The 23,969-nt window shown below is 36.1% G+C and overlaps 1 protein-coding gene across 1 annotated transcript; it reads right to left on the bottom strand.

Moving 5' to 3' along the window:
* Positions 1-2,769: 2,769 nt before the first annotated feature.
* Positions 2,770-12,545, bottom strand: LOC106179188 (uncharacterized). The gene is made up of 4 exons (XM_086997461.1): positions 12,010-12,545; positions 5,866-6,460; positions 3,079-5,553; positions 2,770-2,789 (listed from the first exon to the last, which is right to left on the bottom strand). Exons 2-4 carry the CDS (start codon positions 6,443-6,445, stop codon positions 2,770-2,772), a joined length of 3,075 nt encoding a protein of 1,024 aa, XP_086853587.1. The 5' UTR covers positions 6,446-6,460; positions 12,010-12,545.
* Positions 12,546-23,969: the final 11,424 nt, after the last annotated feature.

Below are 23,969 nucleotides of genomic sequence, written 5' to 3' on the forward strand. Positions count from 1 at the left end.
AAAGATAGTGTCAGTCAATTTAGTGCCAAAAAATGTAAAAAGAATTTGACTGCGTCATTTTTGAAGTGATTTATCAAATGCCAAAATAAATTCGCCATTGTCCCCATTACTTTGATTTAAAGTTCGATCGGTCTATAAAATAGCCTCTATGATGTGTTACTTTTCCGAGCCTCCCGGTTTCTTTTCAAATACACATTTTTACAACTTATTCACCAGCAAGACATCTAGTGTCAATCAGTGAAAACGTTCCTTTTGATACAATAAATTTGAAACCTTTTGTTTAAAATAATTTGATGATAATTACAAACTGTTCGTTACTGACAGATAGTCACCATCAGTTTGGCAATGAACTTGAACGATACATAAAAATATATTTTTATTTTCATATTTGACAACTTAAAAAAACACCTATTCCACAGTCACAGCGGCAGTGGAAAAATTTACCATTAAGATAATTAATTTACCATTAAGATAATTAATCTGCACAGAAGTATGATACACATACTATCACAGCTGTATTTTATACATGATATATATGATATATTAATCATACATGTAACTAGTTATATACTCTAGGAAATCAAAATCATGCTTTAGGAAAATGAAGACAACGCCTAATTTTCAAGGTAAATCACAGAGAGAGAGAGAGAGAGAGAGAGAGAGAGAGAGAGAGAGAGACAGAGAAATGACACATCATTACATTTAGTCCCCCAACATACTAGTATATATTATAACCTTTTTAAGACACGTCATCTATATAATAAAAACACATGTCATAATGAACTGACTTTAGATAATCAAGACATCTACTAGTGAAAACGCAACAAAGCTAAGACACCACTACGCCATGACTTTAAATCAATACTTTAGAAGAACTACAGTATAGCCTTACTGTACTACAAATGTAGTAGTATGAAAATCGTTTATAAAAAAGACTATGACCATTCAACCGACTGATCATTAACTTGATCTAGACAATAAGACATAGCCATACTTTAGGAAAATGAAGACAACACATAATCATCGGTACGATATCACACAAAAAATTGAAATATTATGTTACGAATGTATAGTATATCCAAATCTTCCTTGAAATTAACACGTTAAATATTTGCAATGGACAACAACACTCACACTCCATAACGTCAAATATATAAACATAATATACTGAATTGTGATACCTAATACACATTTATAACAAAGCTAAGGGCGCATTCCCATAGATTTAGACCTATCCCCGTGGGGAGTCTCACTAGATTACTGTCAGATAATCCGGCTTAAATGCACCGTCCCGCCAACAACATGCACAAGCTGTAACGGGGTAATTAGCTTCCGTGCGCAATCAGCTGACTGCAATTTAGCGTGAACCCCCCCGGGAGTTAGGTCGATCTAGTAAGATCGATCTAAATCTCTGGGAATGTCCTCTAAGACACCTGCAAGACATATTCTTAACTTAGAAAAGCCTAGAAGCAGTACAATACAGTCTTACTACAACAAAGGGGTTTTAAATCGTTCATTAATAGAAATGTTAGGCCTACATGAACTTGTTACGTTATAAACAGTCTCTGCCAAGTGACTGGAGATAAAACACTATTGAGATGAGATGACATGGAATGCAAACTGCAACATATAACAATACTTGCAGATTTAATGCTTTGTCCGATATATGCCCAAAGGCCTATTTATCGTAATTCACGTAATACACGTTAATTTTGTCGCTAAGTGAATCTCATACAGTCGTTTACTAGCAAAACCTCTAAAGAACTGTGAAAAAACTTCATGGATTCTTTGTCAAAATGATTGTGACCATTATACTCATATTTAATTGACTTTTGATAAATATTAAAGAAATTTGTAATACAAGAATCACTCGGCTTTAACCCACATGCATTAATATAAGTGTGTGTGTGTGTGTGTTTGTGTGTGTACGCATGCGGATGTGTCTGTATCTAGACGTGGCCTTTTTGCATGTACATTTTGTCATACACGAACACATTTTAGAATACTTTACAGCCATATCTTAGAAAAGAAAAGAGGGGTAAGTTATTTCATAAGATTAACAGGGAAAGTAAATAATACATAATATATCACTGGATACACAGTATATTCCTGTAAATAGCGGATATACAGTACCCTGGGAAAGGTGGATGCTTGTATTGGATTATGAAATTCCAGATGAAGTTAAACAAATATAAACATACATAGGACAATGAGTGCCTGAATATGGCTTTAAAAAGAATACGTAAAGAGTATAATGAAGTCTGAATGAAATGTACTTTTAATCCTACAAGAGGGAACTATGAATGTCTGGATAAACGGTGCGGTAGAGAATGACGACTTAAATACAAATTTATAGATCTACGACTGCTTGGAGAAGACATATTTTTCTACATTGCACTGATTTTATTTTGGACTCCTTACAATGTCTACGATAATGAATTTGTCAACAAAATTGCCCAGAAATATGGAGTAGAACGTGGTAATGATTGGAGACGAGTAAAAGTACACTAAATGCTATGTGCTGCGTAGCGTTCATACAGTACTTTTACTACAGTATTTTACAACATGGACAAACTTATAACCTTGCCTGCAACACTATGGGAACCCCACTACAGAATAGTCTGCCTGAATAGATAGCACACAAGATACCGCCTGTATCACATGAAAAAAATCATGAAAGGAATTCTAGAAAGCAGAACACCCTTTGAGGCTAATAATGAGACATTTGATTCTAAGGGTTCCAGAACCGAAAATGGAAAGTATCCCGAGTCAAGTGAAGGCCAAGTTGACTAAACAATTGAACAAAATGGTACACGATCTCTATGATAATATTTTACCAAAAATTCAATAACACTGATTGTTCTGACAGTATCATGGTGTTTGGGACCAAGGACCTCCTCTGTCACTGCAAGGCATTTATTGTAATAATCAAGTGCCTCTTTATATTTACCCATATACTATACAGTGCATGGCCAATGTTGTTGTAGGAGTCTGCTGTATTAGGGTGTTTATGACCGAGTATCACCTTTCTTAATGCAAGACTTTTATTGTGATAAACAAGTGACTCTTTATACTCACCCATGTCTTGCAGCACAAGACCTATATTATTGTAAGAACTGGCGGTATCGGGGTGTTTGGGACCAAGTATCTCCTCTCTCAATGCAAGACATTTTTTGTGATAATCAAGTGCCTTTTTATAATAGCCCAAGGCCCGCAGAACATTACCGATATTATTGTAAGAGCTGGCGGTATCGGGGTGTTTGGGACCAAGTATCTCCTCTCTCAATGCAAGACATTTTTTGTGATAATCAAGTGCCTTTTTATAATAGCCCAAGGCCTGCAGTACAATTCCGATATTGTTGTAGGAGCTGGCGGTATCGGGGTGTTTGGGACCAAGTATCTCCTCTCTCAATGCAAGGCATTTTTTGCAATAATCAAGTGACTCTTTATACTCACCCATGGCCAGCAGTACACTACCGATATTGTTGTAGAAGGCAGCGGTATCAGGGTGCTTGAGACCAAGTATCTCCTCTCTCAATGCAAGACATTTTTTGTGATAATCAAGTGACTTTTCTAACTCACCCATGGCCTGCAGTACATTACCGATATTGTCGTAGGAGACGGCGGTATCGGGGTGTTTGGGGCCAAGTATCTCCTCTCTCCATGCAAGGCATTTTTTGTAATAATCAAGTGACTCTTTATACTTACCCATGGCCTGAAGTATATTACCCATATTGTTGTAGGAGGTTGCAGTATCGGGGTGCTTGGGACCAAGTATCTCCTCTGTCAATGCAAGACATTTTTTGTGATAATCAAGTGACTCTTTATACTGACCCATGGCCTGCAGTATATTACCCATATTGTTGTAGGAGGTTGCAGTATCGGGGTGCTTGGGACCAACTGTTTCCTCTTTCAATGCAAGACTTTTTTTGTGATAATCAAGTGACTCATTATACTTACCCATGGCCTGCAGCACATTACCGATATTGTTGCAGGAGTTGGCGATATCGGGGTGCTTGGGATCAAGAATCTCCTCTTTCAATGCAAGACATTTTTTGTGATAATCAAGTGACTTTTTAAACTCACCCATGGCCTGCAGTACATTACCGATATTGTCGTAGGAGCCGGCGGTATCGGGGTGTTTGGGGCCAAGTATCTCCTCTCTCAATGCAAGACTTTTTATGAGATAATCAAGTGACTCGTTAAACTCACCTATTTCGTGCAGAAAAATACCGATATTGTTGTAGGAACTGGCGACATCGGGGTGTTTGGTACCTAGAATTTTAACCTGTTCATGTGACACCGATTTGTAAATATGTAAAGCATCCTTGTAGAGACAAATGCCATAAAAAGTCTCTGCAATCATTGCTAATTTATCTACACTTTCCAATCTTTCAGATGCATCTTGAGCTTCTATACTTTTAGTTAATAAAGCAGCAGTTTGTTTGATATGTGGTAACATCACGGATAAATGATTTGCATCGGTAGCATTAAAATACTCCATTTTAAAGCCTTTGAGAGTTTCTATATAATGACTGCAAAAAGCATTTTGGATATCAAAAATATAATTGTCATATTCCTGGGCATTGTATTCTGCATATTCCCTTAGTAAGGGGTGGACATCATAGATGTTACTATCTGTACTAATGAGCGATTTATTGACAAGGTCTAGGATATGTTCACAATGATTTTGATCTAACCCTAAAATAACAGAGACTTCTTCCAGGTTAAAAGCAACAGGGAATATATGTAGTGCAACAAACACCTTTCTCGCCTCCGTTTTTAATGTTTTATAAGAAATTTCAAAGCAAGTTTTGATTTCTTCTGGCATGCTGGGAATGGAAAGAGTGGGTAGCATCTTCTGAGTTTTAAATGTCTCTAATACTGCTTCTGTTTGTTTTTTGTCAAGCAGTGCAGCTAGCAATTTTAATGCAAGGGGGTTATAGCCGCACATTTCTGCCATTTCATCTAAGTTCGCTAACTCGCTGTCGGTGGGACTGGTTGATTTTCGTTCCCATAGGACGTCACGCGAGGAGCTTTTATCAAGTTTATCAATGTCTAACACAACTATGTTATGTGTTGTGAAATCAAACCTTTCACGACTGGCGCATAACAAACTGATATGTTTTGTTGAATCCATTACATCCTTCAAAAAATCACTAAACTCCTTCCTATTTGAACTTAAAAAAGACTCGTTATTATCTAGGATAAATAGGGTATCAGTAGTCAAACTAGACAAAGTCTGTTTGAATATGTTTTGGTAATCAGAGTATAAGTCTTTCAAATGACGTGTTGGGTGATAATGGTGGACAAGCGATAACTTGACAGAATTAAGATCTGTCACTTGTTTCATATCAATGTACAGCACGTTTTGCATGCTTTGTCCGACCTTAACTGCTATACTGGTCTTACCGATACCCCCCATCCCGGTCAGGAGAATGAGGGGAACTTTATCTCTGATATGTTGGAGTATTGTGGTAATGATGCCATCACGACCCTTCAGATCTGTGTTTGTTCTAGGTAACATCGTGGAGAGCAGCTGACAAGGGGTTTCTGAAAAGGTTTCTGAACATAAAAATCTAAAAACAGGAAACTGTTAACACATTTTTCACCTTGTGGTGGCCATATTTAACACTTTTATATATGAAAATATACAGCTGGAGTGTCAGAATCTTTTAACATTAGAATGTTATAAGAATATGGAATCATTATCTCTGCCATTGTTTTTGCCTGTGCTTTTATAAATGTGACTCAACGGTGTGTGTGTGTGTGTGTGTGTTTGTGTGTGTGTGTGTGTTTGTGTGTGTGTTTTTATTAGCTCTGGTTGTATTGATGTGAAATATTGAATATTTTGCAGAAATCTACCTGAAGCGTCCAACGGCTGAATCAGCAAATTGTCGTAGTCGTCACTAGTATTCGATGTCGACAGAGACCGCAGAATAGCTTTCAGATCATCGAACTGGGTCTTGAAGTCTGCGTCTGAGAGACCTCCTGTTCCGTGAGCGTGCTTATTGCGGTATCCCTTCACCCTGCCGATTTTGGCCTCTGTAGAAGTGTCCGTGTCTGGAGCATTGTCCCATTTTGCATGAGGATTCAAGTTTGTGATATTTCTTAATAAGATTACAGTCAGGGTTATATCCAAGTCGTGCAATGTCACAGGAGGGGCAGGGTTCCCAGGGGGATAGAGGATATCCATTTGACTTCGATTCAGAATGTTTCTTCTCTTCACTCCCCTCGTCTTTAAACTGAGTAATGTATGTTTCACATTTTTGTCATTTAGGACATCAGATATCACGTCATTACTTGATGGCCCATACAGCCCTGGATATTGTGCTTGTAACTGGTTACTGAGAACACCCCGAAGTACTAGGGTAGCACGTTCCAGTAGCAGGTCCATGCGGAAACGGTTTTCCTTCTCTTTTCTAGGAATTTCCCCAGTGGCCATTTCTGGTCAAGATTACTGCAAAGAGTCAAGAGAGGAGTTATAGGGTTCGTCAACATATTTCCATTATCTCGTAATTACTTACGATAAGACAAATGCGATAGAGGTAATACAATTGTCATCATTGCAAAGATATTTGTTTTTCATCTACATATGACTGTAGTGTAACACTTTATATCATAAAGAGTCCTCGGTGTATGGTGTAGTGTTCACAAATATAACGTGTAGTGTTCACAAATATAATTCCCAGACATGTAAATTAATTTGATTAGAGTCGATTGCTTGTGCACTCGACTCGTTTTATGGCCTTACCTGAAGTCATGTAACTTAAGTGGACGTGTGCAATTTGAATAATTAAAATTAGTATGTACCGCCAAATACTGCAGCACAGAATCCACCTAAAGATAAGAAATAAGTATAAAAGACGTATAGAATTAATATCGGGGGACAGACTGAAGAATACTCGAAGGAGACCGCTCGACGGAGCTATGGGAGACGGCCTAGAGCTTGGAGGCTTCACGTATAGAACATGTAGTTAGAGATCGTCAACCAATAAACCATTAAACTGGTCATTATGTGGACTTGAGTTTTCTTTGCGCGACCTCACGTAAATCTGACACGAACCGTGGAATTTTGAATTGCGTTATCCACTGAGTAAGTCTAAAACGTAATGTCCTATTTCGAGCCCACGCTTGAATTAAGCGTACAAAAATTATATAAGTTTAGGACATTCATCTCATATGTATATGTCAAGGTACATAACAATGGCATATATGTTTAATGTGTCAGCGTGTACTGTGGGCGATAAAGGTTTATAATTTTCCTGTTTTAAAAGTCTTATACTCTATTTGATAAATATAAGAAGGGATTAATACAAAAAAAGCATTCACCTCTATGGGTATTCTAGCACAATTGTTTTTATATGATCTTATTTCCGCATATTTGTTCCATTATCATATTGCCAACATTTGCGTTTCAAATATACTATACAAATACCGGCTTAGCAGGCTCGTGAAAGTTAATGATCCATGCAAATTCACTGCTTTTAAGTAAGTGAAGAAAAATCAGTCATGGAGCAAACAACACTTGCTGGCTTCAGCAGGGAAAGTTGATTCTATCCAAAGAGAAAATGATGGAGCAATGTATGCAGAGCATAAGCGTAATAAGTAGAAAACATTGAAAAACAAACATTGCTTGATGAGTTTTCTAGAATTTAACAAGGCAGCAAAGCTGTCAAATGTACAGACAAAAAAAAAAAACAGAAAATAAAGATGCAAATAAGTGAAAAATTAAATTTTCACAAAAAACTGTTAAATTGCCAGAAAAATTTACCAAACAGACTGCATTGCCTATTGAAGCTGTATGTTAGACCCATGTTTCTTTCCTGTAAGTTTGAGAACAGTAAGTGACATGATTTCCCTTAAATGGTCATCATAGGAGCAGTGCCCAAAATAGGGGTTTCTTCAAATTTTGATGCAACATTACATAATGTTGAACAGCATGATGACAATCAAATGTTATTAATAAAATATTAGTAACATGGACATTCAGAAAATGTGACAAGCAAAAGTCTTCAGGATCATGGAACTTAAAAGTCACACCTTGTACATGCCAATATGTGAAAAATTAAATTTTCACAAAAAACTGTTAAACTGCCAAAAAAAAGAAAAAAAAAAAAAAAACCAAACAGACTGCATTGCCTACTGAAGCTGTATTTTAGTTCCAGGTTTCTTTCCTGTAAGTTTGAGAACAGTAAGTGACATGATTTTCCTTAAATGGTCATCATGGAAGCAGTGCCCAAAAAAGGGGTTTCTTCAAATTTTGATGCAATATTACATAATGTTTAACAGCTTAATGACCATCAATTTTTAATTATAAAATATTTGTATCACAGATATTCAGAAAATGTGACTAGCAAAGGTCTTCAGGCCCATGGAACTTCAAAGTCACACCTTGAAAATGCCAAAATGTAAACAAGACAGCACTGTTCTGAAATGGGTTTCTTTCCATTTTTAACACTTTTTTAACATAAAACAAAATAAACATTTTACTGCCATTTTTATATGACCAACTAAGAAAATTGATGAGATGGGAAAACTATCAATAGAACAGTGTTAAATGTCCAATTTCCTCCATTCTGAGATTCTGAACATAGTGGATGATTGAATCTGACAAACTGCAATGATATGAGTTTATTTCCATTTTTGACACTTTATTACACAATACATGATAACAAGTTTACCATGTTTTTTACATAATCAACTAACAATGTTGTAAAGATGCAGGAAATATCAAACAAACACTTTTAGGCATCTTATTAGTTAAATAATGAGACTGTTAACATGCCTAATAATTGAATCTGAAGACATGTGAAAAAACAGTATAACTTCTAAAATAATGGCCCGATTATGCTGATTTTCGAACTCATCCTGCGTTTTAGTAAGATTGACCACTCCTGTGAGTATAATTACAATTGGCCAATCTGTTTTTCTTATATTGTGTTATCAGTGTTGCATTTATATTGAAAATAGTGAAAAAACAGCATAAATTCCCTAAAAATGGCCCAATCATGCTGATTTTCAAACTTGACCTGCGTATTATGAATATTCATCAGTTCTGTAAGTTTCAAGTCAAAAGGTAAAATGGTTTTCTACTTATCGTGTTATCGGTGCTGCATATATGCTGAAAAAAGTGAAAAAACAGCATAAATTCCCTTAAAGTGACCCAATCATGCTGATTTTCGAACTCGACCTGCGTATTATGAATATTCATCAGTTCTGTAAGTTTCAAGTCAAAAGGTAAAATGGTTTTCCACTTATCGTGTTATCGGTGCTGCATATATGCTGAAAAAAGTGAAAAAACAGCATAAATTCCCTTAAAGTGACCCAATAATGCTGATTTTCGAACTTGACCTGCGTATTATGAATATTCATCAGTTCTGTAAGTTTCAAGTCAAAAGGTAAAATGGTTTTCCACTTATCGTGTTATCGGTGCTGCATATATGCTGAAAAAAGTGAAAAAACAGCATAAATTCCCTAAAAGTGACCCGATCATGCTGATTTTCGAACTTGACCTGCGTATTATGAATATTCATCAGTTCTGCAAGTTTCAAGTCAAAAGGTAAAATGGTTTTCCACTTATCGTGTTATCGGTAAAAGTGCACGGCGACGACGGCGACGACGGCGCCGACGGCGACGACGGCGACGACAGACGCAGATGATGGCTATATGTACAGACACATCTGTGTCTGTACATAAAAAGTTGAAATCCAAAACCTACTACTCCACCATTTAAACAGAAGTGTTCTCTCTATTCAGATCAATGCAATTCAATAGCGTGTGTGTCATACATGTACAACTGGTATCAATTTGATTGTGAATAATTTCAATTGGCTCTGATATATATATATATATATATATATATATATATATATATATATATATATATATATATATATATGTCTCTTCCTATTTTTTGCATTAAAAGACGTGATATTTTGTTTGAACAAATTCCCAGAAAATTTAACGACGGAGTTTATACATGGTCAAGACTGTGTTTGATTGGATAAGCAGCGGTCGCTCTAAAATATATAACCAAACTACGTTTTTCTGTGGGTGGCGTTCATGTATTCCAGTTCACGTAGAGAGAAGCAAGAACTACTTGTACTTGTCCTGTTGATATCAACGAGTTACTTGCTGGAAAAAATTCCACGAAGCTTGAAGTTGCAAAATCGTGCACGTGCTTATTTTCAGTCACCTTGTTTTCTAACAACTTTCTGCATCGACCGACAGCGCGACCAAGTACGACACAGGAGAAAAATAATGCCAATCCTTAAAACGTTGTCATAATTATTCGATTTTTGCATGAATGCAGTCTGTTATGCCCATATTTAATTATTGTTTGGTGTTTCATGGTAAGTGCTGCAATTAAAACAATGTTTTAGGGTCCCTAAAAGACCTTTAAAAACTTTGCATATGTGTGTGTGTGCTTGTGTGTGTCTTTGTGTGTGTGTCTCTCTCTCTGTGCTTTTAATTAAGTTTTATGATTGGACAGTGCGTCTTTAACACAGTCATTTTCCCCGTACGCATTTTAGTCCTGCATAACGTAGTGTGGCTGTTTGAAATTGACTGCCAGTTTCTTCTGACAATTGTGGAAGAATTGAATTGTGGAAGAAATTCTCTCACGCCGGAGACAAAATCCTTTTATTTTCATTATTTTAGTTGCATCACAAGATTAATATGGGCGGCCCACAGGGCAAAAATTCATGACGATGTTGGACATGTCCAAAAGATTCTACGAATAGCCTGCGAACAGCAAGGCCTCAAGCGTAACTTGCTCCCCTCGCAAGGAGTTAGCAAGAGAGACGCGCGTTGTGCAAGACGCACGTCGCAAGCAATGAAGAAGCAAGTGCTCTCACAACTAACGAACAAAGTCGAGAGCACACCGGGAATGCGTCGCACGTGCGTCATCCCCCGGCTGGTGTATAAAAGGCGTGCTGAGGACGCACGCTCATATCTTTACAAAGAACATCGACTGTGTAACGTGTACAACAATTTTCAAAATTTTCTAATTTTTGCTCAATTTAGTATCTAATATGCCTCCAAGGGGCAAAAGAAAGAACCTTACATAGTAGAAAAAGGGAGGAGGAAGAAGAAAGAAAAGGAGAACAGGAAGCAAAACTGACGCACGCCGTCAGTACGTCACCACGTCAACGTGCCAGGAAAGTGTGAAGCAAAACTGACGCAAAAGGGCACTACTTTCGCCGTGCGGTCATCGCTCCTTGCAATTAGCGCCCGTGCTTGAAAGGACATCTCATGTGGCCCTTGCGACTCGCAAGGCAGATTTTCTTCTACCTCTACGACCTCCTCGGCCTCCGCAACACCCAAAATTCGCAGGGGACGTACATGTAAGATCCTGAAATTCGTGCGTCCGGTTGTGACCGAGGTTTACAGGATCGACGAAAATAGACGATTGACGAGAATAGTTAGACGATCGACGAAAATAGCGAGAGAATTGGTTTTGGTACACCGTAGATGAGAAATGTTTGACAATTGAAATGACAAGAATAGATGTTGAATTTATGATAGGTTAAGATAGGTTTAAACTTGAAACTGAATCGATGGGAAGGCAGTGAATCGACGAAACATAACTGAATCGACGTCATAAATTTTGCCCTTTTGGCCGCCCATAGATTCACATGCCATATTTATAATATTCCCCACGTCTCAGATCATTTTTGGTACTAAATTAAACACCTATTACATGTTTTCTCTATGAGAATTAGTGTGTTTTAGTTGCCCTAACGCTGTGCTGTAAATACTGTGTCAATACACAAACACGACAATACCTGCACGCGAACTTATTGATCTTATAGTTGTTTGTCAGTGCGCTTAGATACACGTATCAGCGCCTAAATAATAGTGAAAGAAGGAAGTATACATTTTAAGCAAGGAGCCTGATTACAAATCTAGAAAAAATCTACACTGCATCTTCAAGTGTCTTTAACCCTTTTAATGTGATAATAGCTAGACTATATCATGAACATATAGCATGTATATTGAACTTACCGTAAGTTGAATTAGATCGAAATACATGTATACTTGTGCCGAGCGGCTTAGGCCTACTTCTTGACCTAATGGCGTTTTCTCGCAAAGAGTTGTACTTCTGTCTGTGTACTTCTATATCTCTAAAATCTAGTTGAACTAAGAATATAAACAGTGTTTGACATAGATGAATTGTTCAGCACTGTTAATCAGCAGCAGTAAGCGTATTTATGTGCACTCTGTCTGATATCCACACGAAGTATGAAAGGGAGGATGACGTCATCTGGGAATTTTTGAAGGGAAACTTTTTCAGTAACTTGAAAGGAAAAACTCTCGAAATTTGGAAACAAACTGCAATTGTCAACCCTTTTGAATGGATATGGTTGTTTCAAGAGGACTAAGTGACCTCTTTTTTTATATGATAACCAAAATAAACGTTGTTTGCAATACACAATATCCTAAATATAACTTGACCTCAATAAGGTCATGGTGTGTTCAAGGTCATCGTATTCTCGTCAACAAAATGACATCCCTTCTCATATCAGCACAGCACAGCGTTTCTCCTACATTGTCGTTAAGTATAATGTCACAGGACATTCGGACCTGTTATCCCTTTCTTTTTTGCTCTGTGCTGGACTGTAGTAGCTAACAGAAACCTGACATAAATCAAGGAGAAGTTATTGTCAATGGACTGCCATTTGTTTACTATTACGGTCCAACAGCATATGACGTGCGTTGTAAACCCCCCGTTACACTTATTCAGAATCAGCAGGAATCAAGCAGAATGAGCCTAAATGAAAAATTTCCAAAATTCGCACCAGATGTTTTGCTCTTTCCACTGGAATGGTAACTGATCAGAATGTTTTGAATGTTGCCAGAATGCCGTGAGGATATTTAAAGTGCAGTCATAGATAACATGCTATTCAAATGCCATTCAATAATTTTCCACTTGGAATGCACTTCGAAAGATTTTAACTTTCGGGCCGACCACAAGAATGGGTAAAAATATTTGGAATGCGCTCTGAATTTTTATAATGCTCTTCGAATATCCAGGGACGCACAAAGAATTGTCTTTCCGACGCCATTCTTGCTCATTCCGCCTCTAGTGTGACGGGAGTACATGTATAAACGAACGGCACACATACCCGGTACATCAAGTGACCAAAGTAACAAGTCTTACCAGTCACCCGAACGACAGTTTCAGGCTTTGCGTTTCTTTTTTCGATGTGATACGTATCATTAACTTAAAATGTTTCGTGAATATCTAGCTTGTTCGGTTAGGAAGATATATATATATATATATATATATATATATATATATATATATATATATACCCCCCACCCCACCCCCGGGCCCATACTTATTTAATCCCAAGGTTGGAAAGTACTGTAGGTAGTCTGGCTCGGGAGAAATGCCACTATCTCCACATCTGGTTTCTATCAGTTTTCTTCAGAGTTTGGGACAAATATATAAAGCTCCTCAGGTTGGGAAATCAGGAGGGGGTGGGGGTGGGGTAAAAAATTGTTGACAGGCGTGTCTTCTCAATATGGAAACTTCTAATTTTGGTAATTTCATTTTAAACATTTACAAACATAATGAATTCTCTTTTTCGTTTTAATGTAATTTTTCACACATTTCTGTAATTATCGCCTGAATTTAAATACTAATGCGAAATGCCACACTTTGATTTCCTAGAATAACGAGAGAAAGAGAGAGACGAAGAGAGAGATAGAGAGCCGAAGAGAGAGAGAGCGAGAGAGGGGAGTTTAAGGGCCTTTTAAATTGTACATGATCCTGCGCCCCCTCTCCCTTTGTTGGGAAAATTACGGCTTCTCAGACCAGGGAATCTTTTGCTTTCCTCCTTTTTTTTCGTTTAACTTTTACATATTAAAGTGAAAACGTTTCCTTTTCATATAAATGTAATTCTTCACACATTTCTTTCAATGGCCCGAACTAGAGGGGCTTGTTATATATTCGGACTACACTCACGTCGGGCTCTCAGAAGTGTCCATGGACGTCCGTAGAAAATTTTTCAGGGGGGGGGGGTCAAAGTCACTATTCTATATCCCCTTACCCTGTGATGGTCCCCATGAAGGAATAGTTTTTCAAATAAATAGATTTTTCATCATTTTCGCCACATCAAGATCATAAGCGACATAAAAGATTCCACTGTTGTCGGATTTCTGCAGCTGCTGGTATTTTATCTTTTATGTCAAACAAAGTACTAGAACCATATGGCACCTTGCATGTGCAGGTTATATATAAACACAAATGTACACGAAGATACGGCCAATAGGATATGCAAGAACAATTTGGCGAGAGTTTGCACAGAGAAATGTCCTAACTCTGATATTGTCAGAGAGGGCTCCGTCAGTTAAAATCTTTTAAGAGATTTTAACAAAAAATCAAGCTCTTAGGGAAAAAAAAACCTAGACTAACTTTGAAATATATATAATATTATTATGATAACAGAGAAAAGAAATGCGTGTGCAAGGTAATGTAAAAAGCAACGCTGTCAAATATTGGATAAAACTAAAGATAAGTTTATTATACATCTCTTGGACTGTCATTGGCTATGTGTACATTTCTCCAAGTGAATATTTTCATATCGATATACATATTAATTGTATAAATTTTACGTATTATTCTCAGCATCTTTAATAATGTTAATGTAATACACACACTGTTACCATGGATCCCAAATGGATGCTGTAAATCAACCAATGAGATATGTAGTCACATCTGAATTTTCCCAATATGCAACACTAATTGCCCTGGAAGTTAGTAACACTTCCACTAATTGGTTGAGCTACTGCATTAACAACTAATCAAATAAGCAAGCACTTGAACACTTAAGACAACCGTTTTCCCCAACTTTCATCTGGAAATAAAGCTACGGCACATGTTCTGATTATGCTAGATAACTTTTACGACAAACAAGTAACATTTACATGGTTTTCTTTAAGAAAACTTTTCAATCACCAGAACAGAAATGTCAAAATTTCATCGAAATTAACAATAGAGAAGAATAATCCAAAGCCTTATTTTCTATTACCTACAGTTTTCCCATTAGTTGTCCAATTCCCACAATACCGGTAGAATAATATCTAACTGGCTGTTATTTTACTGAAGTAATTCTGTGACGATGTAGTGTGTTAGATGAGATCATTTTATATTGCTACCGGTAGATGTCTCTGTAAGTAAAGTGTTGTCCGGTGTGCAAGTTTGAATCTCTCCCGTGATTGGTAACCTAAAGGTAAAACTGTTCACTGTATAGTTGGTTCTGATTGGTAAACGTGTACTATCTGAACTTGTATATAAGGTGTAACGTGAAATAAATCGCCCTCTTTGGCCTCTTTGCTCTTAGCGGCTGTCTTTTGCTCTTCTCTTGAAGCTTTTTGGCTTTGTGTTTAACTCTGAGATACCAGTAAGTACATTGTTATTTGTACCTTCATAAGGCACTCGGCCGCGAAGGCGTAACAATTGGCGCAGTCGACAGGATAGAGTTTGTGTAGCTTACGACAGGATAGAGTTTGTGTTGCTTATTAATTGAAAGGATACAATTTGTGTAGCATATGTTGTTAAATTGACAGAATTCAATTTGTGTAGCTAACGTTGTCAGTTTACGGGATAGAATTTGTGTAGCTTATGTAGTTAGCAGATATAATTAGTAGTTATTAGTGATATTGGAATTTTTGAAAAGCTTTGTGTATGGCTGAGTGAGAGTTGGAAAGATAGTGACACGTGTTAGTCGGGACTTGTTGCAAGACGCGAACTAGTCGGAACATATTGCAGTGATATTTCATTTTTATTGTTGTTTGATACTCGCGGCAATTTAGTAAATATTGTCAAAGTAGCATTCATTTTAGTACTTTAGAGATATTTTGTATTAATTTTCTGTTGTGATACTACAATTGCAGAGACATTGTGAACCACGTGTAGTGAGTAGTAGTCGGACAGACCACGTGTAATTACAGGCCCGTGCGCACAGAGCCTTATGTTGTAATTAGAATACAGAACATAATTTAGTGAGTTTATTTACAAAGAAAAGCATTTATTTAAAATAAAGGTTTCAAATTTGTGTTTTTCACTGACTTGCTGAATGAAGGAGTGAGTGTGAATTGTTTATTGTATATTTTTATCAATATTGCAATAGCATATATTGATAGAGTACTATTCTACCTTGTTCGTCTGTGTTGAAAGTGTTTCATCATAGGTGTACATGTGAGTAGGTTGAATAGTGTGAGAAATTTGTTTGTATTTACTGTGAAGTTTAGTAGTGGCTTTTTTGCTGAAACTTTCTTCAAACAGTAAAGTGTGGTAGTGGTGAAAGTATTTTATTGTGTAGTTTTTGTGGCACAGCTGCATTGCTATTATCAATAAAATTGTGTAATAGGTTGTGGGAAACTAGAAGTGAAAATGGCGTCGGGTAGTGTAGAAAGTAGTGTTGTGTTGAATGTGCAGACAGCGTCTGAGACAGAATTGAAAAATTTGAAAGGAATTGGTCCAGTGAAAGCTCATAGATTGGTGTCTTTGAGAAATCAAAAAGGAAAATTGCTGTTGAGTGATTTGGAAGAAATTACTGGTATTAGTGTAGCAGAATGGCAGAAATGGGAAAAGAAGGGTAATGTGATTCTGGGTGTAATGGAAGAAAAAGATGAAGGTTCAAAAGTTGGAGATGAGAAAAAGGAAGAGAGTGTGAATTGGGAAGAAAAGTATAGAAAGTTGATGGAGCGAGTGAAGGTACAAAATGAAATGATATCAAATCTTCGAGATGAGGTTGAAGAAGCGGGAGAAAAGATGGAATTTTTATCAAGTGAATTGGAAATAAATGATGCTAAAGTGAAAAAGTTGGAAAATGAAAAGAGTGAATGGGAAAAAGAGAAATATGCTTTGGAAAATGAAAAGTATAGTTTGGAAAATGAGAAGTGTGATTTGAAAAATGAAAATGATATGTTGAAAGAAAGAAATGTGAAAATTCAGAGTGAGTTGGGAAAAACTAAACAAGTGTTGATGAAAAAAGAAATGGAAATGGAAGAAGAGTGTAGAGAGTATTCCACAAAAGAAATGATGTTACATGCTCAGGTTGAAACACAGAATGAATTGTTGAGAAAACGAGTAGAAAGTTTGCAGAAGTGTGAAATTGAAAAAATGGATTTGAAATTGCAATTGGATGAAATGACAGCACGTCATAATCATTTGCAAACTCAGTATGAAAGAATGCATTTACAGCATGATTTAGAAAAAATCCCAAGACCAACTCCTAGAGATATTAAAAGTAGTAGACCCACACCTGCACCTAGAAGTAGTAAAAAGAAAAGTTTGGAAACCCCTGTGAAAAAACCAATACTGAAACTAGCAGAGAGTGAAAGTGATAGCGAAAGTGAAAGTGAATCTGAATGTGAACAGAAAAGAGTTCCTTTAGTTGAAAGAGAAAAAGGACCTGTTCATAAAATGCCTAGTTTTAGTGGGAATGGAAGAGAAAACTGGGAAGCTTTTGTATTTAAGTTTGAAGGAATGGCAGAAAGATATGGATGGAATGATAAAAGGAAAACTAGCAGAATGATTGAATGTTTGGAAGATAGAGCTCTTGAGTATGCGGTGGAGTTTGGAAATTGCAAATATAAACGTTTGAAAGAAGTGATGTCAAAACGTTTTAGTATGAAAGAGTCTGCTTCATCTGCACGCAGAGCACTTCAATCAATGAGGCAGGGTGAAAGTGAATCTTTGCAAGATTTTGCTCATCGTGTGTTCATGGCATCTAGAGAGGGATATACAGAAGGTGGTGAAGGAATAGCTGTGGATTCATTTTTAAGAGGGTGTCGTGACAAAGAATCTGCAAAATTGGCTATGGATAAAGAGCCTAAAGATTTATTTGAAGCGTTAGAGTTTGTGAAAGTTGCAAACAATAACTTCAAAGCAGTGTATGGTACAGGTGGAAGAAATGTGCATATTAGACAAGTTGGAATGTCTGATCAGAGTGTGGAGAATGGAAGTGGAAATCAATTACTCTACAACATGCAAAGAACCATGTCTGCAATGTGTGATCAGATGAAAAGAATGAATGACGCATGGGTGTCACCGTCGAATTCTCAGAGAAATTCTGGTAGAATGGTAAAGTCGCCCCAGAATGGAAACATAAATCAAAGTAGAGGGGGTCCACCACAATGTTTTAAATGTGGAGAAAGAGGTCATGTTCAAAGGGATTGTAAGAATGAAAATGTAGAACATCCACCTAATCCCAATGTTAGTAAAAATGCCAGCCCAAGTTCTATTTTGATTTGTAATAAATGTGGACAAAGAGGTCACATTCAAACAAATTGCCCTCAAAATAGAGAAATGCCAAAGAATCCTCCTCCCGGTGCAAGAAATTCGGTAAACTAGAACGGGACGAATTGACCGACCGGATTTCGGATCCCTTACTTCATGTTGAAGGTCGGATTATGGATAGTGGAAATGTGAAAATGATGAATGTTGGAGAGTTAGTAGGAGAAAATTTTGTGATTCCTGTTAGTGTAGGTGGTGTGAAAACATTAGCAGTTGTGGATACGGCAGCTCAATTTACTATCGTAAATAAAAGATTTTATAGTAAATTGCAGGGTGTGCCTGAGTTTTGTGAGACTCTGAAATTAATGCTTGCTGGAAAAAATGCATTTATGATGGGTCATAGAGTAGAAAATTTGAGTATTGAGATAGATGGGATAGAATATAAGGAAAATGTGTATGTTGCAGATTTGCAAGAAGGAATTGATATGTTGTTGGGATTGAAGTTTTTGAAGGAGAGAAATTGTGTGGTGAATTTAGTTGATCAAACATTGATCATTGGAGAAAAATGTGTGCAGGGAAGCATAGAAGTTGAAGGTGACTCTGATTTGAGTAAAGTGAATGGTGAGACAGAAGCTAAAAGTGATGAGAAATGTATTGATGAAATGGAGAGAGAAGTTGAACATTGTGAAAATATGGTGAGAACGAAAAAGAGAATAGTAGTTCCTCCATTGACGGTGATGAAAATTTCTGTTTGTGCAGATTATGAGTTAGAGAAAAAGAAAGAGTATGTGATAGAACCTTGTGTTGATAGACAAGTGTTGGTATCTTGTGCATTAGTTAAAGGTGATGATGTTGTTCCTATAGAGATAGTGAATGATGGAGAAAGAAATGCTGTTTTGAAAGCAGGTAGTGTGTTAGGTGTTATTAAGGAAGTTGAGACAGTTGATTCTGAAGTGAGATGTGAAGATGTAGATGGAAAAGCTAGGGTGTCTGCTGTGAATAAAGTTGAAATGAAGTTGAATATAGATGAAAATGTGGATAAAGAAGTGATGAGAAGTTTGAAAAGAGATTTGCCTGAACATTTGCAAGATTTATTTGAAAGATCAAGTGAGGAGCTTGATTCAAATGAAATGGTTGCATTGTGTGAAACTTTGAGAGATTATGAAGATGTATTTGCAAAGCATGATCTTGATTTAGGGTGCATGAAAGGTGTTAAACATACTATTAACACTGGTAGTGCAGCTCCTGTGAAACAGAAATTGCGTAGAACTCCATTGGGAATGGAAGGAGAAGAGAGAAAGATGCTTGAAAAGTTGTTAGCTTCTGATGTTATTCAGCCATCAAATTCTGAATGGGCATCCCCACCAGTATTGATAAGAAAGAAAGATGGAAGTGTTAGATGGTGTGTGGATTACAGGGAATTAAATAAGAAAACTATCAAAGATTCTTATCCTATTCCAAACATTGGTGATTGTTTAGATTGTCTGGCTGGAAATCAGTTTTTGAGTTTGATTGATATGGCTCAAGGATATTTTCAAATTGAAATTGATGAGAAAGACAGAAATAAAACTGCTTTTATCACCAGGTATGGTCTGTATGAGCATAAGAGAATGGCTATGGGACTTACCAATTCTCCTGCAAGTTTTTCAAGAGCAATGCAGTTAGTATTGAGAGGTTTGACTTGGGAGAAAGTGTTAGTGTATCTGGATGATATCACAGTGTTGGGAAAGAATTTTGAAGATCATCTTAAGAATTTGAAAGAGGTTTTGGAGAGATTGCGTTCTTACAACTTGAAGTTAAAGCCTAAGAAATGTTTTCTTTTCCAAACAAAGTGTGAATTCTTAGGAAAGTCGATTAGTAGAGAAGGTGTTGGTATAACTGAGAGTAAGATTGATTGTGTTAGAAAGTGGCCAGTACCTACAAACAAAAAGGAAGTTGAAACATTCCTTGGTTTCATCAATTATCATAGAGATCATATTCCTCAATTTGCTGAGAAAACTGCTTGTTTGTATGAGTTGACAGGGAATAAAAGTGTTTTCAATTGGTCAGATGAACATCAAATAGCATTTGAAAGTTTAAAACAAGAGTTAACAACTGCCCCTTGTTTAGCCTTTCCTTTGTCTGAAGGTGAATTTATACTTGATACAGATGCATCATATTCATGTATAGGAGCAGAACTTTCACAGATACAACATGGTGAAGAGAAGGTTATTGCTTATGGAAGTAAAATTATGTCACCTATACAGCGGCGTTATTGTACAACTAGAAAAGAGCTCTTGGCTGTTGTAAACTTCTGTAGACAATATAGACATTATTTGTTGGGAAGAAAGTTCAGAATCCGAACAGATCATCATAGTTTAGTGTGGTTGTTAGGATTTAAAAACCCAGATGGTCAGTTAGCAAGATGGTTAGAAGAATTATCTCAGTATAATTTTACCATTGAACATAGACCAGGAAAGAAGCATGGAAATGCAGATGCATTATCAAGAATACCTTTAGTTATGAAAGTGTGTGATTGTTATAAAGTTGGAGTGAAATTGAGTGACTTACCCTGTGGAGGATGTCATTATTGTCAGAGAGTACATAAAAATTGGTCAAGGTTTGAGACTGATGTGAATGATGTAATTCCTCTGGGAAATAAGAAATCAGATGACAATGTAGTTGAATCGAATGCAGTTGGTGATATGAAGAATGAAACAAATTGTGAGAAATTGAGTTCAGTTTTGATGTGTCAGAGGGCTGATACAAATGATAAAACTGACAAGAATGAAAGAGATGAATTATGCAATTGGTTGAAAGGATATGACTTGAAAAAATTGCAGAGAAAAGATGCAGATTTGAAAATAATCATAGGTTGGTTAGAGAATGGTGAACCTAAAGAATCAGAGTTGTATTTGTGTAGTATGGCAGTAAAAGGATTGTGGAATTGCAAAGAGCAATTGATTCTTTTGAATGATGTGTTATATTACAAATGGGAAAAGAGAGAGGATAGAAATTTGTGTTTAATAGTACCAAAAGATTTGGTCAACGAAGTTTTATTTTTCTGTCATGATTCAAAAACAGCTGGTCATTTTGCTTATGAGAAAACTTTGCAAAAACTCAAACAATCATTCAAGTGGCATGGAATGAATAGAGATTGTAAATTGTATGTAAGTTCATGTGAACTTTGCAATAAAAACAAGCATAGTACTGTTCGACCAAAAGCCAAAATGAAATTACATCATGCAGGATTTCCTATGGAAAAGGTTCATTTAGATATACTTGGACCATTTACACAAAGTGAATTTGGAAATTCTTATATTTTGGTTATGATAGATCAGTTTACTAAGTGGATAGAATGTGTGGCATTGCCAAATCAGACAGCTGAATTAGTAGCAAAAGCATTTTTTGAAAAATTCATAGTTACTTTTGGTTGTCCACAAGAGATATATACAGATCAAGGTTCAAATTTTCAAAGTAGTCTATTTAGAAATTTGTGTAGACTATTAGAAATCAAACAACTTAGAACAACTGGTTTTAGAGCAAGTGCTAATGGACAAGTTGAAAGATGTATGGGTATTATTACACAGATGATTAGATGTAATGTAGAAGGGAATGTGAGATATTGGGATAGAGATTTACCTCAATTAGTTATGGCATTACATTCAACTGTGAATGCATCAACTGGATTTACTCCTAACATGATGATGTTAGGGAGAGAAGTTTTTATGCCATTACACTTACTAACAGGTTGTGTGAATGAAAATTTGATACCATGTGATACTCATGAATGGTTAAAAAACTTGAGTGAAAGCCTAAATAGATCGCATGAAATGGCTAGAGAAAAATTGAAATGTGTGCAGAAACGTCAAAAACAATTGTACGATGCAAAGTTGAGAGAGAATGAATATACTTGTGGTCAGAAAGTATATTTGAAGGATGAAAGTCATAAAAAGGGAGAAAGTAAGAAACTTAGACCCTTATATAGAGGACCATATGAGGTTATCAAAGCATCCCCACCTCTCTATACAATAAAAGATAAAAAAGGAAAAATCCAAGTGGTACATCATGATAGATTGAGAAAATTTGTTGAAAGAGAGTGATTTTCAATTGAATGAACCACAATTGGTGGAACCAATTGTAAAAAGATCAAGATTAGGTAGACAAATTAAAATGCCATCTCATTTAAGAGATTTTGCGTTAGAATGATCATATTGATGTATATTTAGTTTATTAGTCAAGGTATAGTTGTATATAAATACTTCCTTAATTTTCGGCAGTGCTGAAATAAAAGGAATTTAATTTAATTTATTTATTTGTATTTTTTTTTTTTTTTTTTTATTTAGAACATGGATGAATCAAACATTATGCACATCTGGGAAGAAGAGTTTCAATGGTGCACAGATTGGGTTGAATCTCCAGAACGTTTATATATACTCTCAATCAGAAACATTGAAATAAAAAGTTCAAAACAAGCCAAAATAATCATCCATTTAGGAAAAATATGGAGAGAGAGATGTTTGTTAGAGACGGGTTATGATTGGTTCATGGACCACGAGAAAGAAATAAACAAAGAGTTATCTAAAGAAGATTGTATTGATATTATTTGTTATCTCAGAGACAAACTCTATCAGTATTAAAATATTAGAAAAAATAAACAAGATAATAAAGATATATTTGATGAAGTATATTATAGTTTGTACTTCCTATTATATTTCAGGTAATTTGATCAAAACAACAGTCCAAGTTGGTATAGGTTTTCTAAATATTTGTTTGAATTTTATTGTTGAGCATGTTGCATTGAGCACTGCATGAATAGATTGATAGCTACTTTTGTGTTTTTTGGATTATGGTTATTAAAAAAAAAAAAAAAAAAAAAAAAAAAATTACCTAACACGGTTACACTGTTCAAACTAATATGTTGCAGTTTAGCATGTGTTTTGCATGTAATCGGATTGGAGGTTGTCAAGGTAATAATTATTTTCTTTTTGCACATTTTGATGATGGTATTTTACTTGGGGATTTGGTATAAAAGTAATATTTGTACATAGTTAATGCGGCAATGCTGTGTTACTATATTAGTAATGTAATACTATGTTAGTAATTAATGAAATACTGTTTATGCTGTAATACTATGTTAATAATGTAAAATTATGTTAATATTCATTTGAAAGAAAAGATCATTATCATGTATGTTCATTCAAGAAAATAAACCATTGTATAAGTTTATTTCAGATATGGATGATCTAGACATGCTAGATGAAGCTTGTTTTGTCCCGGATTATAATGACACTGATTTGGTGGAAGATCCTACTGTCCTAATTGGTGAAGAGGGGGAGGAAGTTACCCACTCAAAGTGCAGAGGGGAGAAACGGAGGAGAGAAGTCCAGTGTGGTTTGTGTCTGGTGTCCAGTGCTGACCTAAGTAGACATCTTGGACGTCATGTGAAATCTGTTCATTTGCCATGGTATATGACTCCAGGATTGGTGTGCTGGTATTGCAGATCGATGGAGAAGGACAATTCGCTTTTACGTAAATGTCATGGTGATGTTCATTCGTGTGGAACTGGTGAATTCGAGGAAAAACTGTGGATCCAATTGGTGAATGGATTTTTACATTTCCTCATCTTAACATTAAATATGAGAAATATATGGGAGCTGATGGACTATGTGAAAAGTGAAGGACTAATAATGTTGCCAGATAACTGTTCCAATGAGGACATTAACTTTGTGAAAAT

The sequence above is a fragment of the Lingula anatina genome, chromosome 10 (genome assembly GCF_051362555.1).
Source record: "Lingula anatina isolate TDL-2025a chromosome 10, LinAna3.0, whole genome shotgun sequence".
Classification (NCBI taxonomy): Eukaryota; Metazoa; Brachiopoda; class Lingulata; order Lingulida; family Lingulidae; genus Lingula; species Lingula anatina.

Excerpts from the sequence above, each read along its gene's own strand:
- LOC106179188 (XM_086997461.1), bottom strand. The coding sequence starts at position 6,445 with ATGGCCACTGGGGAAATTCCTAGAAAAGAGAAGGAAAACCGTTTCCGC. Across the intron at positions 5,554-5,865 it reads TCAGCCGTTGGACGCTTCAG|AAACCCCTTGTCAGCTGCTC; the intron begins GTAGATTTCTGC and ends AAACCTTTTCAG. Across the intron at positions 2,790-3,078 it reads TCTTGTGCTGCAAGACATGG|TCAACTTGGCCTTCACTTGA; the intron begins GTGAGTATAAAG and ends TCAATTGTTTAG.